The sequence below is a fragment of the Melanostigma gelatinosum genome (assembly GCF_949748355.1).
Source record: "Melanostigma gelatinosum genome assembly, chromosome: 18".
In the NCBI taxonomy this organism is placed as follows: Eukaryota; Metazoa; Chordata; class Actinopteri; order Perciformes; family Zoarcidae; genus Melanostigma; species Melanostigma gelatinosum.
The window spans coordinates 10,318,050-10,331,210 of NC_136651.1; the positions used below are offsets into that span (position 1 = coordinate 10,318,050).

At 41.6% G+C, this 13,161-nt stretch overlaps 4 protein-coding genes across 4 annotated transcripts; 3 read left to right on the plus strand and 1 right to left on the minus strand.

Annotated features, from left to right (window-relative positions):
• rnf185 (ring finger protein 185) lies at window positions 1–2,863 on the plus strand. The gene is made up of 6 exons (XM_079289034.1): window positions 1–581; window positions 961–979; window positions 1,076–1,188; window positions 1,320–1,374; window positions 1,649–1,766; window positions 1,841–2,863. The coding sequence occupies exons 1-6, from the start codon at window positions 403–405 to the stop codon at window positions 1,936–1,938; spliced, it is 582 nt and encodes a 193-aa protein (XP_079145160.1). The 5' UTR covers window positions 1–402; the 3' UTR covers window positions 1,939–2,863.
• Window positions 2,864–3,000: 137 nt separating this feature from the next.
• Window positions 3,001–5,188, minus strand: LOC306792044 (uncharacterized protein). The gene is made up of 2 exons (XM_079289033.1): window positions 4,986–5,188; window positions 3,001–3,752 (listed from the first exon to the last, which is right to left on the minus strand). Exons 1-2 carry the CDS (start codon window positions 5,113–5,115, stop codon window positions 3,064–3,066), a joined length of 819 nt encoding a protein of 272 aa, XP_079145159.1. The 5' UTR covers window positions 5,116–5,188; the 3' UTR covers window positions 3,001–3,063.
• Window positions 5,189–7,271: 2,083 nt separating this feature from the next.
• On the plus strand, window positions 7,272–8,279 carry LOC306792544 (homeobox protein goosecoid-2; the record flags this gene model as incomplete). The annotated part of the gene is made up of 3 exons (XM_079289752.1): window positions 7,272–7,509; window positions 7,626–7,861; window positions 8,202–8,279. The coding sequence occupies 3 exons, from the start codon at window positions 7,272–7,274 to the stop codon at window positions 8,277–8,279; spliced, it is 552 nt and encodes a 183-aa protein (XP_079145878.1).
• Window positions 8,280–9,335: 1,056 nt separating this feature from the next.
• On the plus strand, window positions 9,336–13,148 carry ess2 (ess-2 splicing factor homolog). Its single transcript, XM_079289751.1, has 10 exons — window positions 9,336–9,686; window positions 9,861–10,029; window positions 10,142–10,225; window positions 10,390–10,559; window positions 10,741–10,858; window positions 10,971–11,101; window positions 11,206–11,308; window positions 11,432–11,541; window positions 11,630–11,745; window positions 11,862–13,148. Exons 1-10 carry the CDS (start codon window positions 9,537–9,539, stop codon window positions 12,139–12,141), a joined length of 1,431 nt encoding a protein of 476 aa, XP_079145877.1. The 5' UTR covers window positions 9,336–9,536; the 3' UTR covers window positions 12,142–13,148.
• The last annotated feature ends 13 nt before the right edge of the window (window positions 13,149–13,161 follow it).

Here is a 13,161-nt window from a genome sequence, read left to right on the forward strand (position 1 = left end):
CGCTGCGGATGTGTGATGCAACCAAACGTAAGGATATCTCGCAACTTCTCGCTACAAGTTTTTGATTTTCAGTTAGAAAACCACGTTCGGAACGACACTTTGGATTCGCAGTTTTGTATTTGCCGTTTGCCACTTTGTATTCGGCTAATCTGTCTGACGATAACAGTTGTTTGTCCTCAGTCTTATCCGCTAGCTAACGTTAGCAACTCTAGCGTTAGCTAGCAGTCGGTTGATTTGACTCGATTTGACTCTTTTTTTTTTAGATAATTATTGGTAATACGCTCAGTCTCTCATCGTCTACTCTCTTAGCTATAACCTCCCAAACACTGGGCCTCCCTATGTACTTATTCTGAAGTACTGGGTGCCCCCCCCACCACCACCACCACCACCTCTTGTTTTTAAATGGCCACGGCTGCCCCCCCTCCAGCCCCGGGCTCTACTGCGGCCACTGAAAACACAAGTCCCGGATCCAGCAACTCGACTCCGGCCGACAGTGGCAACCAGGACAGCACGTTCGAGTGTAATATATGTCTGGACACCGCTAAGGACGCAGTGATCAGCCTGTGTGGACACCTCTTCTGGTAAGAAAGCATTATAATCCAATTTAGTCAGGGCATTAACTAAGCCAGGTCTAACCACCAGGCATATGAGTGATTCTCTAGAATCCATGCAATGTTTGTTTTCACTAATTATTACAGGAGAGAGACAACTTAGTTCTTCATTTTCAAAGAGAAGTTAAAATCCCCTTTGACAGGAAGCCATTTTTTCTTCCTTTTTCTTTAGAAGCTGTGCTCACTCGTAACTTTCACTTGTGAAGTGATGCTTTGTTTTCATTCGTAAACACGTGATACATGGGTGCATTTTTTCCCCAGTAAATGTATATTTTTGCACGATCTTTTACTAATCAAACTTCTTCTTTGTCAACTTTTATTTTACTTTTCACCTATTCTCCACCACCAGCTGGCCTTGCTTGCATCAGGTAAGCTGTCTGTTTTCACATGACACACATTCTTATTGATAGTTTTTAACTGAAGCAGACAGGTCAGGTCCTAAGTGTCGCTCTGTCTTCATGCAGTGGTTGGAGACCAGACCCAACCGACAAGTATGTCCCGTGTGTAAAGCGGGCATCAGCCGAGACAAAGTAATCCCTTTATATGGACGAGGAAGCACCGGTCAACAAGATCCCCGGTGGGTTCTTTAGTGACTCTAAACTTAATATCTTATGTAATCACAACACACATAATAGCTAACTTTTAAATTGTTTTTTAAAAGCTGCTATAAATTCATGGCTTTTTACAAAATGTGGTTTCGTTTGACAGAGAAAGAACTCCTCCTCGACCACAAGGACAAAGGCCGGAGCCAGAAAACCGTGGTGTAAGTACTTTGTACAAGTATACTTAAATAGTAGAAAGTTGGCGGCTGTATGTAGTTTTCAGTGTCCGCTGTTGACATGCGTTCATGATGAAACCGTTACAGAGGATGATGTAGGTTTTGTCCATTAACAAAAGGAACATTTCCCTCTGGGATTTATTAGACGCTAAGTGCTGAGTTGTGCAGACGTCTCTTGAGAATGATCGCAAATTTCACGGACTGTTGCGTCACATCTCACTCACTCACTCGTGTTAATGATGAAATACATGATCCGCAGGGCTTCCAAGGGTTTGGCTTCGGAGATGGAGGTTTCCAAATGTCCTTTGGTATCGGTGCCTTTCCATTTGGTATTTTTGCGACGGCTTTTAACATCAACGACGGCAGACCACCTCCAGGTATTTCTGTTTCACCATCATCTCTTTTATCAACAATATATTAAATAACTTATGTTAAACTATTTCCCAAACAGCAGCTCCGGGGACACCGCAGCACACAGACGAACAGTTTCTCTCTCGACTCTTCCTGTTTGTCGCTCTGGTCATTATGTTTTGGCTGCTGATTGCATAAATACACTGAGAGACTTCTTGGGACAACTCAAATAATTTGACAGAGATGCAACTTTACAACACATTATCACAGTTTGCACCAATGTGATTCTGCTTCCTTTCTGGTAACTTCATTCATTTCATTTCTTTTCTTGACACAAAGCCATGTAAGAGTTTAATGAAGCCGGTTTTTGGATGTTAATCCCAAGATAACAACTTTCAAAGTGAACCACATGAAAGTGGGTACCGAAAGTTTTGATTCATTAACACAGTTGCTTTAAAAAGCAGCGCACTAAAACGAGACACCTAAACCCCACCGCCTTCAAACTACATGCTGCTCATTTCAACATGTCTGTCTCTCTGTTGTTGTTTTGATCAGTCTCTTTTTAAGTTTTGTTTTGGTACCATCACCGTATTTAAAGATATACTCTGCTAAACAAAAGACCAACCAGTGCTCTGTGCTCATCAATTTGGATTTCTAAACCCGTATGTTGTATATGGTTATTTCCTTTCAGCCTGTAGTTATAATTATTTTATTTGTTGCAAAACATCTCTGAGTTACTCTGAATACGAGCGAGTGACTCCATGTAGTCTCTGACCACTAATGTACTAACAATTTAGTTTTTAATCCAGCTCCACCTGACTTTACAAATTTACACATGATCATCAAAAATTGACCAAAATCAAAACAAATGTCTCTTTATTTTAGTTCAGATTAAAACGAAATGTGTTGATTCATGTAAGCAGTTAATTTATGAAACAGTGTTCCTTTCACCATTTAATACTTTTTTTTTTTTTGCTCTGTTGCTGTAATTAAATGTAAAAATACTATAGATTATTACAAAATAATTACTTAAATGAAGATTGTTTCAACGTGAAACCACTTTTCTAAATGTGAATTCACTTTCTTGACAGTAAAACGATGTAAATAAAGATGTTAATCAGTCTGTCTGTTGTCCTATTAATGTGTAAATATGTTAGGGCTTCCTTTTCTCACGAGCCATACTTAAATATGCAAATCAAGTTTAGTTATTCTTCATTGTTAGAATTTCACATTCAAAAAGGTTGTACAGTAAAAAAAAAGATTTTTGGTAATTTTGTGGAAGAGGTTTTTATAAAGCGCAAAGTATAAAATAGTCCGTGTGGCCTAGTCCTGCGCTGACTGCGCCGTCTGTTTCTCTTGAGACTGTGCAATGTTGAACTCTGCTTCATACATGATCTGCTGGATCTTTATTTTCGTCTCGCACCTTTTCTGCGGCGCAAGTCTCTTCAGAGCGGGGACAAAGCTCAGCAGAAACAGTTCGTCCTCGTCCCGCGGCCTGCTGGGAAAGGAGGCTCCATTGTCTTTGACCAGCCACTTGGTGGGAGACGGTGCGCTTTGAGCAGAAGACGGTGAAAGAGACTCCTGCATCAGGCGCCGTTTTCGTCCAGTTTTGCTAATGGCCGCGGTCTGCGGGCTCGATGGCACCCTAGCCAGAAGGGACATCTGTGTGTCTTGAGAGATCTGCGTCACGAATGCTATCTGGGGCTTGACGTCGGGTTGACTTGCGGGGGCCTTCATGGCCGACTGCGGCGTCTTGACCGCCTCAGATAACGAAGTTTCTCCCTCGACGCTGCCGGATTCGTTGTCAGGATTATCGTGGTCATCGCCGTTGTTGCCGCAGATGTCCGCCAGTCCACTTCTCGATCCAGTGAATGGGGCAATAAAATTCATTAGTTGTCTATATTTCCATCTGCTTTGCATGATCTCTCCTTGTTTCTTGCTTTTGATCTCCATCCGGACTTCCTTCAAGTACCGGTCTCTCATGTTCTTCCATTTTCTTTTACACTCCTCGGCTGGAAAAGTGAAATAGTGTTAGGGGCAAGAAATCTCAAAAAGGTGCAATGCACATGGAAAGTCAGCAACCTAGGCAATAGGCATTCAACAAATTAAAACATTTACCACATTTTAATTTGAATTGTTCAAAAAACAATTTTCCCCCTAAAATACATTCTCATGCACATGCACAGATGTTAGATGGGTGCAGACACTGAAATGTCTTGTGAGAAACATGCTCTTCTGCTGAGTCATTGTTCTGTCTGTAGCCCAACACATGTTTAGTTTGCTTGTTTTGGTCCCAAATATATTTAATTTACCATACAAGAAGAAAAATGAGACAGAGGAGTTCGAACATTGGAATGTTTTGATGATTATATGCTGTGCTATTTGGCTTAGACTGAACTCATCATTTAGTTGAATTGACACCTCTTTATGTAGACTATGTGCCATATATGATTTGTTGGATTGTATTATATTATATGGGTGTATTCTACCTGATTAAAGGGCCAGGCAGCGTATTGGTTAATGCATGCAACATTTAAAAGGGTATGAAAAATATACAGCAAAAACACAACTTTATCCAAGTTCAAATGTGGATAAGTGATTTGTCTATAAATCTGTAAAAAGTCACATAAAGAAAGGCTCGAGGTAATTATCTGGAGGTCACTGTTAGTTCATCCGTGTTATATGCTGCCTCGTCATATTTCACCATGACTCCATGTATCTGAATATATGTCAGGCTGGGGGGGGCTAGCTGACATGTTTTATCTTTTAACATTCTGTGGTTCAGCCGGCGCTTCCACGAGACTTCGACAAGCTTCCAGTTTTATATGGAGCTCGTGGCGCGTACGAGCGAGTCGGAAAGCACGCGGCTCGGTAAATACAGTCCGTGACGCTGCGCATGTTTCCTCCTCCGTCGTGCCGTGTTAGACACGCGGCCGGCGGCGCAGTGGCAAAGCCGGAACGTGCCGTGCCGTTCGGTGCAGCGCGGCCTACAGCGTGCGAGCTGCGGCTGCTACCGCTAGCACGGTGCGCGCGGCTGCATCTTCACCACCAGGCTGCACTCGCGCGGATACCACAAAACAACAAAAAAGCCTCAAATAGCCTGTAATACATGATTAAAATACCTCTAACTCCCAGACACACCTGATGATTTGTTGTGTATGCGGGTTTAATCGTCCGCAACAACGTCGGCTAGGAAATAACTGGCTGGTAAAGTTGTGATAAACAAAAAACAATCAGATACTCACATGGGAGACTCAGTATGATACTGATGCTTCTCCACGCGTTCACCCGACTTTCCGTGCAGCGGTAATTCGGCAAAGTGACATTGTACAGCTCTGGATAATTATATACGGCCAATATTAACTTATCGTCCATTTTGCCCCAGTGTTGTGTCTGTGCGCGGACGCGGAAGCGGCAGCCTTCTCCCGCCTTTTCCGCCCAGCTGCTGCCTCGACGCGAGTTATCGCGAGTGGCGGGCTGCCTGCCGCGCTGTGTCGCTCCGCCGTTCAACGGTGGGCATTGTAGTCTTTTGTCGCAGGGGGGCGCACGACTCTGTATCGGCCTCCTTTGCTGCTCTTTGCCATTATAACCCAGATACAGGAGGATAAGGGTCATTTCAGCTTTTGGAGCCAGCACCCTGGTGCAAACATAAACCTAAACATATTTTTTTTTTCTGCATGACATATCTAAAATAGAATGGTTTCATTGTTGGAATCTGTTTGCAGCTTAATTAATAATTAATAAGTCACACCAAGCCTACATTTCACACATCTTTTACCTTTTCAAATCCCCTGTTGTACGCACCGATATTTACATTTTGAGATGGTGAGACAGAATTGAGAATCTTTGTGATGCAGGCTATGTCATGATGTGACGATGATCAAAATGGATTTTATTGCATCGAACAACTAAATACAAACATAGTTCTCCATAACATAACAGAAATCCTATGGGTTGAATTTAAGGTCGGAAGCAAAAACATACTAGTCCAACAAAACATATTGCCCTTAATTCATAGAGCCTGCAGGGTGATGTTGAAGCCCGACAATGACTCACCATCCCAGAGCTCATTTTCAGATTCTATCGGCAAAATAAATGAGGACATGGGCATGACAATGTGGCATCACATCAAGGTAAGGCAGAGAATCAATTACAATTGTTTTTTACCTCGTGTTTTCTTACTTTATCTGAACTGTTTTTTGGTTGACTTTTGTTTCGGGGCCTGCTCAGTATTGTCCATCTTGTCGCTTCAGGTTGTGTATTGGTCGGGTAGTAATGCACCACAGTTTTACAGGTGAAAATCACTTTAAATTGAAGAGAGCCATCCAAGCAGCTCTGCAAACATCTAGAAAAACTGTATCAGCCATGTGGGCGGTGGTGGCTTTTCTTAACTTTACCTCTTGTGCCAAATATTGCTCTTACAACAACAAAATGAACCTTTATCATTCTAATCCCCAGTAATGAATTTTGAACTGGTTGAACCAATGTGGATGTGGTACAATTGCTTCTATTGAGGAGCACAATATCTGCTAGATTGCGATCTCACATGCTCCGCAAACGATACATCAACAATCCGGACGCTATTAAACCCAAGTGAAAAGGATGGGATGGTGTTTATTGTTATCTGTTTTCAAAAGCCCTTATAAGAGGAGCTTAAGACAGATTGTGGAAATCCATTAATTCTCTGAAAAAAAAAGGTGTATTACCTTGTATGAAATCACAGGATTTGTTGCGGGGGATGAATTTAACCTGTAATAGCTTTACATCAGCTGTGCACATTGTCAGAGAAGTGAGGATGAAAGACTGCACCGCACAGATAAGACACATGCATGATTGTGAACACAAACCACACGGAGGTAACCCTTTTCTGAATTTACTCGTACCGCTTTTGGTTTTGTCTGTACTGAGTAATAACACAAATCTATTCGTGTCACCACACATCACTAGCAAGATGAGTCAATAATCCAACTGTGTGTAATTAGTATATGCTTCAATAGTATTGCTGCTGTCAGTGCAGCCTGATCACTCGTTGATAAAGCTAAATGGGAAAGCGACATTAGGAAATAAATTTCAGAGCTAATCCTCAAATTCAGCATAACACAAGTCTCTGGCCACACCAACAAGAAAAAAGCCTTTATCTTTAAATCCAGGTTTCTAATACCAAGCAATCCCCTTTTCTCTAAAACCCCAACAATGAGGATCTTAGGAGCTCTCCACTTCTCATTTTATGCAGTGAAATCTGATTTCTTTTGGAGAAAGGAAAGAGGCAAGATTAATTGAATCTGCCGTCCTCCCTAACCTCTTCACAAAACTGCCCAGATTAGCTAGGAATTAAGTTTCAACCGTTTTATGTGTCTGGTCCACAGGGGGGATTATAGTTTTACTTTCTTTTTTCTTTTTTTTTGCCTCCCAATTTCGCTATAAGGACCCGACACACCGTTGTGCAGAGAGGAGGAGCAGCTGAGCCTGAACTGTGTGTGTCAATATCCTGCGATCATTGCAGCTTGTGTTTTATTGGAATTTCTTTGGGGATGGATGGACTGATCAGGATAGAGAGACAAAAGTTTCCTTTCACTATTGAAAACATACTGCGCAATTATCCCAACACTAATGGAGACAGACGGTCATGTGGAGGAAGTGGCGCTGGACTAAAAGAGAGGGCAGTGAGTCCTGTCGGAGGTCAGATGGAGGCTGTTCATCACACCTGCCTGTGCTGCTGCTATTGCTCCCACTGTGGAGACATTTACCAGGCTGATTTCATTCATGAAGGTAAGACCGAGAACCATTCACTTCATGAGAAGAATCACTTCTGTTGACACGTTTTAAACTGGTAACGGTGACGTTTACTTTGCACCCTCACCTAAAATCAGATCTCCTCCCTGCAGCCTGTCAGTACGGATGGCCCCCAGCGATGCTCACAGACCCGTGCCGGCTGGGAGATGCTCACAGGGAGGAGCAGTTGCCCGGTCAGGTGCAGAGGCGGACCAGGCGTCATCGCACTATTTTCACAGAGGAGCAGCTGGATGCACTGGAGGAGCTGTTCCTGCAGAACCAGTATCCAGATGTGACTACAAGGGAGAAACTAGCACAGCATACTCACTTAAGGGAAGAAAGAGTAGAGGTAAGCCTGTCACATTCAGCCTCTCAACAAATAACAGTCATGTTTTTACAGTGATACAGGGTTAGATATGTTTCAGACTGCTCCAACTTATTAACGTATTGTGCCAGCTAATGGAAGATGGACCATTCCTAAAGATGTGTGCAAGTTTAAACACTTCATTTCAGTATTATTATGATAGCACTAAATTTCACCTACGCTCTAATCAATTTGACATATTTAATTATATGCCTGTGTTGATAATGATGTCCAATGTTGTTGTTTATTTAATTAAATGTAAATATACAATGTGCCAAAAAAATGTAATCACAACTAAATAACGTGATCTTTTTTCTACTGGTAGGTTTGGTTTAAAAACCGAAGAGCTAAGTGGAGGCGTCAGAAAAGAATATCATTTTGTGTGGGAGACGTGGAAAACTAAATTTTGTACTATATGGATACTGAGAAAGAAGAGAGCCGTGTATGTGTGTGAGCTTGAGTTATATAAATAAAAATATTTTTTTATTGCTATATTGTGTCTGTCAGACAGTTTTGTAGCCTATTTGTGAATCTGATTGGTTGATTGCAAGATCGAAGGACTTTCAGTATGTGCTTATACTAATCTGAGATACATCTGGAATCTGGAATTTGTTGTTATTTGCACTGGTTGTGAAAATAAAGTTCTTTTGAGAGAGGTGGAGGAACTTCTTCTTCTTTACACAAGCTATAACACATCTTGGGCGTCACAAGTTGGGCGTCATAATAATTTAAAAGCTGACATGAAGCAAACACGTCACAATATAACTTAATTATTTTACTGTATTTGAACATCTTTCACTTTTTGCTCAAAAAGTCTTACACACAGTTTTGTGTGTAAGAAAAGAATCAGTTTGTAAATGTTTGGGGGGTCAGGAGATTATTAGTGGGGTCACATGATCATTTTTGGGTTAGGATATACAGTATATAGTAATTATTCTGTGTTGGTATACAACAGGGATCAGAGTGAAACTCTGGTATTGCTTGGTAGATCCATCATCTTTTATTAGCAGTATTATTGTTGTTAAAAATGTTATTTTATCTTTATAGAACATTTTTTAGTTGTAGTATTATTGTTAATATAAAAAAATTAATGCAAGCATGTATTTAATGTATGTTTAACAAAATATAACCACAGATTCCTTTACAAATAGTATCAATGTCGCCTATCTGACCTAAGAACACAAAAACAAGTTATTCTAAAATAATATGATTACACTGAAGAACACAACGTTTTAAACATTAGGTTATAGTAAAAGTTAAACAAGAAGTCGTCTCCCATCCCCACCTACAAATATTATTATAATAATAAATATGAATATCATTCATATTATCATTATTATACCAGAAATGTCTTTCTATTTTATTTTGGAAATTTCCTGAGAGGCAGTAAACTTCCGGTGACGTAAAACTTCAGACTGTAGCCTTTCCGTAGTGCGTTGTTTGTACGCTGGTTCTGAAGTTAGCCGACGGTAGCTAGCTAGCCTTAGTTAAGCTTGTTAACGTAACAGTTAGTGACGTTCGCGTAGCATTAGATTTCTAGATATAAACTGTTCGCTCTAAATACTCACACGGTGTTCATAAAGCCGCCTTCCGTTTCGATTCAGTCGCAGTTTTTCGTTGAAGCTAAACCATTAGCCTAGCAGGCTAACAACGGTCTACAATGGAGGGCAGCGCGAGCGTGAGGAGAGCGTTGTGCGGGACTCTCGTCCCTGTCACAGTGTCAACAATGGCTCTCCTACAACAACATCCAGAGGAGAACGACAATGGGAAGCTGCATAGAAAAGTCCTCGACGAAGAGGAGTACATTGAGGTAGATACATGACCAGACTATAGGGACGAGCTATCGGTGGTCAACAGACAACAGAAAGGCATCCATGAAAATACCAGACTTACCTGAGATATACATGTCAATTCTACTCTTGTTCTTCGTTGTTGTTGTACCAACGTCACAAAGTCAAATAAACCCAACTGTCTACTTCTACAGAGTTTAGAAAAGATCATCCAGAGGGACTTCTTCCCAGATGTGACTAAATTGCAAGCGCAGAAGGACTACCTTGACGCGGAGGAAACTGGTGACCAAGAAAGAATGAGAGAGATATCCATCCGATATGGATCGTCCTTGACCAAATCTACCCCAAGATCATCTGCACCCCGTGAGTAGTACGAGGAGTAAAATAGACCACTGCACTTTCATGTTGTTATACCTTATTTACAGAATACCTCACACGCCTATTCTTTTCCCATTTGTTCCTCTTTGTATGTAAGATGTGACACCTGCAAGCTTTGAGACACCACTGGGCCGCTCAGGGTCTCCCTCCTCCAGTCATGGCGGTAAAGGTTTAGACGGGGGTAAGTATCTATTTTATTAAGATGAAGATGAACAGATAACACACGCCAGATCTGTGTCTTATTAAAACCACGTTTAGTCTGTAATTCTCCTTAATGAATGCAATTACAAAATACAAATACTCACAAGTACATTAACCCTATTCCTATTGATGTTGTATTTATAGAGAGCAAGGATGATGACAAGGAAGAGAAAGAGCTGCCCGCTCTGGATCGCTTCCTCGCTAAAAATACCAGTGAGGATAACGCATCGTTTGAGCAGATCATGGATCTGGCAGAGGACAAGGAGAGGCTGAGGCATTCCTGGTTATATGAGGCGGAGGCTGAATACAAACAGGTATGTGTGTGCAGAGTTAAACTCAATTAAATTCAAAGCAAAGGAATGATATGTTTGGATTACAGGTGAAAATAACATTCCCTTTGACCAAATTGGTGCATGTTATGCTTATGTCAGACAACTATTAAAGTATCGGTACACCCCTAGACTCCATTTGTAAACACTTCTGATGTTTTTGCAGCGCCACGAAGAGAACCTTATGTTACCATCAGCGGAGAAAGCAGCACTTGAATGTGTCAAAGCTGGACTTGAGACGTGGGAGTACAAAGCGAAGAATGCCTTGATGTATTATCCAGAGGGTAAGAACACCAAACGTGGATTTCCTTCTTTTCTTTATGTGGCATTAATCCCTACTGGAGGTAATTTCACAGTGAGAGAAAAAGATATGTTTGTGTGTTTTCACTGAATCAGGTGTTAAAGACGACAACCTATTTAAGAAGCCACGGGAGGTCATTCACAAGAACACGCGCTTTGCTGGAGACCCGTTCAGCAAAGCTCTCAACAAAAGCCAGATTCAGCAGGCGGCAGCCCTCAATGCACAGGTACGTTATAAGAATGTATGAAAAACATTGGTACGTGGCGGCCTATTCTTCAGTTGAATAAAAGTGTTGATTCAAGTAGCTGATGTGTCGTGTTTTCTGTCCAGTTCAAACAGGGTAAAGTAGGACCTGATGGGAAAGAGCTCATCCCACACGACTCCCCGACAGTAAATGGATATGGTTTTGAAAGTATGCCATCTCCAGCACCTGGTGAGTGGCTCTTAGTAACAGTCCTGAGAACAGATCCAACTGAATGTGTGTGCCTTGTATGGCTCATTCAGCAACCTTCTTACATTTGGAGGAGAGATCTCAAAGCCGTTTCTGTCCCCTCAGGTGTAGCTGAGTCGCCTCTGATGACCTGGGGTGAGGTTGAGAGCACCCCATTCCGTCTGGACGGATCGGACAGCCCGTATATTGAGAGGAATCATGGTCCGTCATTTAAGGTACTGAACCTCCAGCGGCAGCTAACTCTTTGTGAATCATTGATTGTTTTTGTTGTAAAATGTTGACGTTGAATATGTGTTTTAAAAGATTCCAGAACCAGGAAGACGAGAGAGGCTGGGTTTAAAGATGGCCAACGAAGCCGCCGCTAAAAACCGCGCAAAGAAACAGGAGGCGTTCCGAAAGGTCACGGAAAACCTTGCAAGGTAAAGACATTTCTGCCCCCTTGATTTTTAAATGATTCTATGCTGCTTGATTCCTTTTTATTAGCGCAGTTGTGAAGGACAATGATACTCTTCTTAACTGAACTTTTGTGTTGCAGTCTTACTCCTAAAGGTCTGAGCCCATCCCTCACCCCTGCCCTGCAGAGGCTCGTAAATCGGACATCCAGCAAATACACAGACAAAGCTTTACGGGCGAGTTACACCCCGTCTCCCTCACATCAAGTCCCCGGCTGCAAGTCTCCTTTCGGCGGCCCGTCCACTCCCACGGGAACGCCAACACCAACTAAAGCCAAGACGCCGAGCTCTCAGGACCTCACGTCCCTGACAGACAATCTGCTGCAACTTCCCAAGAGACGGAAAGCCGCCGATTATTTCTGAGTGAGAGAAGCTGTTCTCTGCTGGGATTGTACAAAACAGATATGTTACGTGGAAAACTTGATTATGAACTGTCCAGACCCAGTTTTATCCAGTGAAAGAGCACATCTTTCAGTCGGATGACTGGAGGAAGAAATGTACACAGGACTGAAGCATTTTCAAGACGTTTTCTCTATTTTTGAGCAGAGGGGTTAATAGAGGTCCCTGCTAAATACAGTGTTCAAATTATATTGTACAACTTGATTTTCTTATTTTTAATTTGTTTCATAGATTTTTGTACAGCTGTTTCCACTCTTAACAAATGTTTGGTATCCGTGTCACACAGCAGCTTACATTATGTAAATATATACACAGAATCCAGTAGCTGTTTCTGATCCTCCAATATTTAATAATTTCATCCAATAGCCATCGCCCAGCTCTCCATACATGCTGCCATGACATGTTCAGTGTCTCTGCATCATAGAAATGACTCAAACCCAACGTCAAACAATTGTGTTGGTGTTTAAAATGAAGAAAAATGTGTTACTCTTTTCCCTATATTGGAAAAAAAAAGTGCAGGCAGAGCTGGGCTCAGCATTCTAAATCTGTACAACCTTTTTCTTAAACTCTAAAATAAAAACTGGACACGTTTGACAAAGAAAAGGTCTACAAAAGAATCAAATACCTTGACATCCTGAATAGATCTGTTCTTCCTCCTACTGGTGGTTGACCAAAGCTTCAAATGTAGTCTGAGTCACACTGTGTTTAAATATGTCTGGTATTGTGTTAAATTTTAATGAGCATTAGGGGTTACAGGTCCTCTAACACACACAGTAGCTTGATATAATATGGATTTATTTATGGACATTATACTTACACAAACCTATGCTTTTAGTACAGTGAATGTTTGATATGCATGTTTATGTCAAAGACAATGTGCCCACTTTAATTTGGACCGTACCACATCGTGTGTGCAATGTGCTGTACTTAAAGCCGGAAACGGGTGTTAAGACATTAGATATATTTTCCAATATAATAACAAAA

Excerpts from the sequence above, each read along its gene's own strand:
- rnf185 (XM_079289034.1), top strand. The coding sequence starts at position 403 with ATGGCCACGGCTGCCCCCCCTCCAGCCCCGGGCTCTACTGCGGCCACT. Across the intron at positions 1,189-1,319 it reads ACCGGTCAACAAGATCCCCG|AGAAAGAACTCCTCCTCGAC; the intron begins GTGGGTTCTTTA and ends TTCGTTTGACAG. Across the intron at positions 1,375-1,648 it reads CGGAGCCAGAAAACCGTGGT|GGCTTCCAAGGGTTTGGCTT; the intron begins GTAAGTACTTTG and ends CATGATCCGCAG.
- LOC306792044 (XM_079289033.1), bottom strand. The coding sequence starts at position 5,115 with ATGGACGATAAGTTAATATTGGCCGTATATAATTATCCAGAGCTGTAC. Across the intron at positions 3,753-4,985 it reads TATCATACTGAGTCTCCCAT|CCGAGGAGTGTAAAAGAAAA; the intron begins GTGAGTATCTGA and ends TCACTTTTCCAG.
- ess2 (XM_079289751.1), top strand. The coding sequence starts at position 9,537 with ATGGAGGGCAGCGCGAGCGTGAGGAGAGCGTTGTGCGGGACTCTCGTC. Across the intron at positions 11,102-11,205 it reads CGGCAGCCCTCAATGCACAG|TTCAAACAGGGTAAAGTAGG; the intron begins GTACGTTATAAG and ends TTTTCTGTCCAG. Across the intron at positions 11,309-11,431 it reads TATGCCATCTCCAGCACCTG|GTGTAGCTGAGTCGCCTCTG; the intron begins GTGAGTGGCTCT and ends CTGTCCCCTCAG.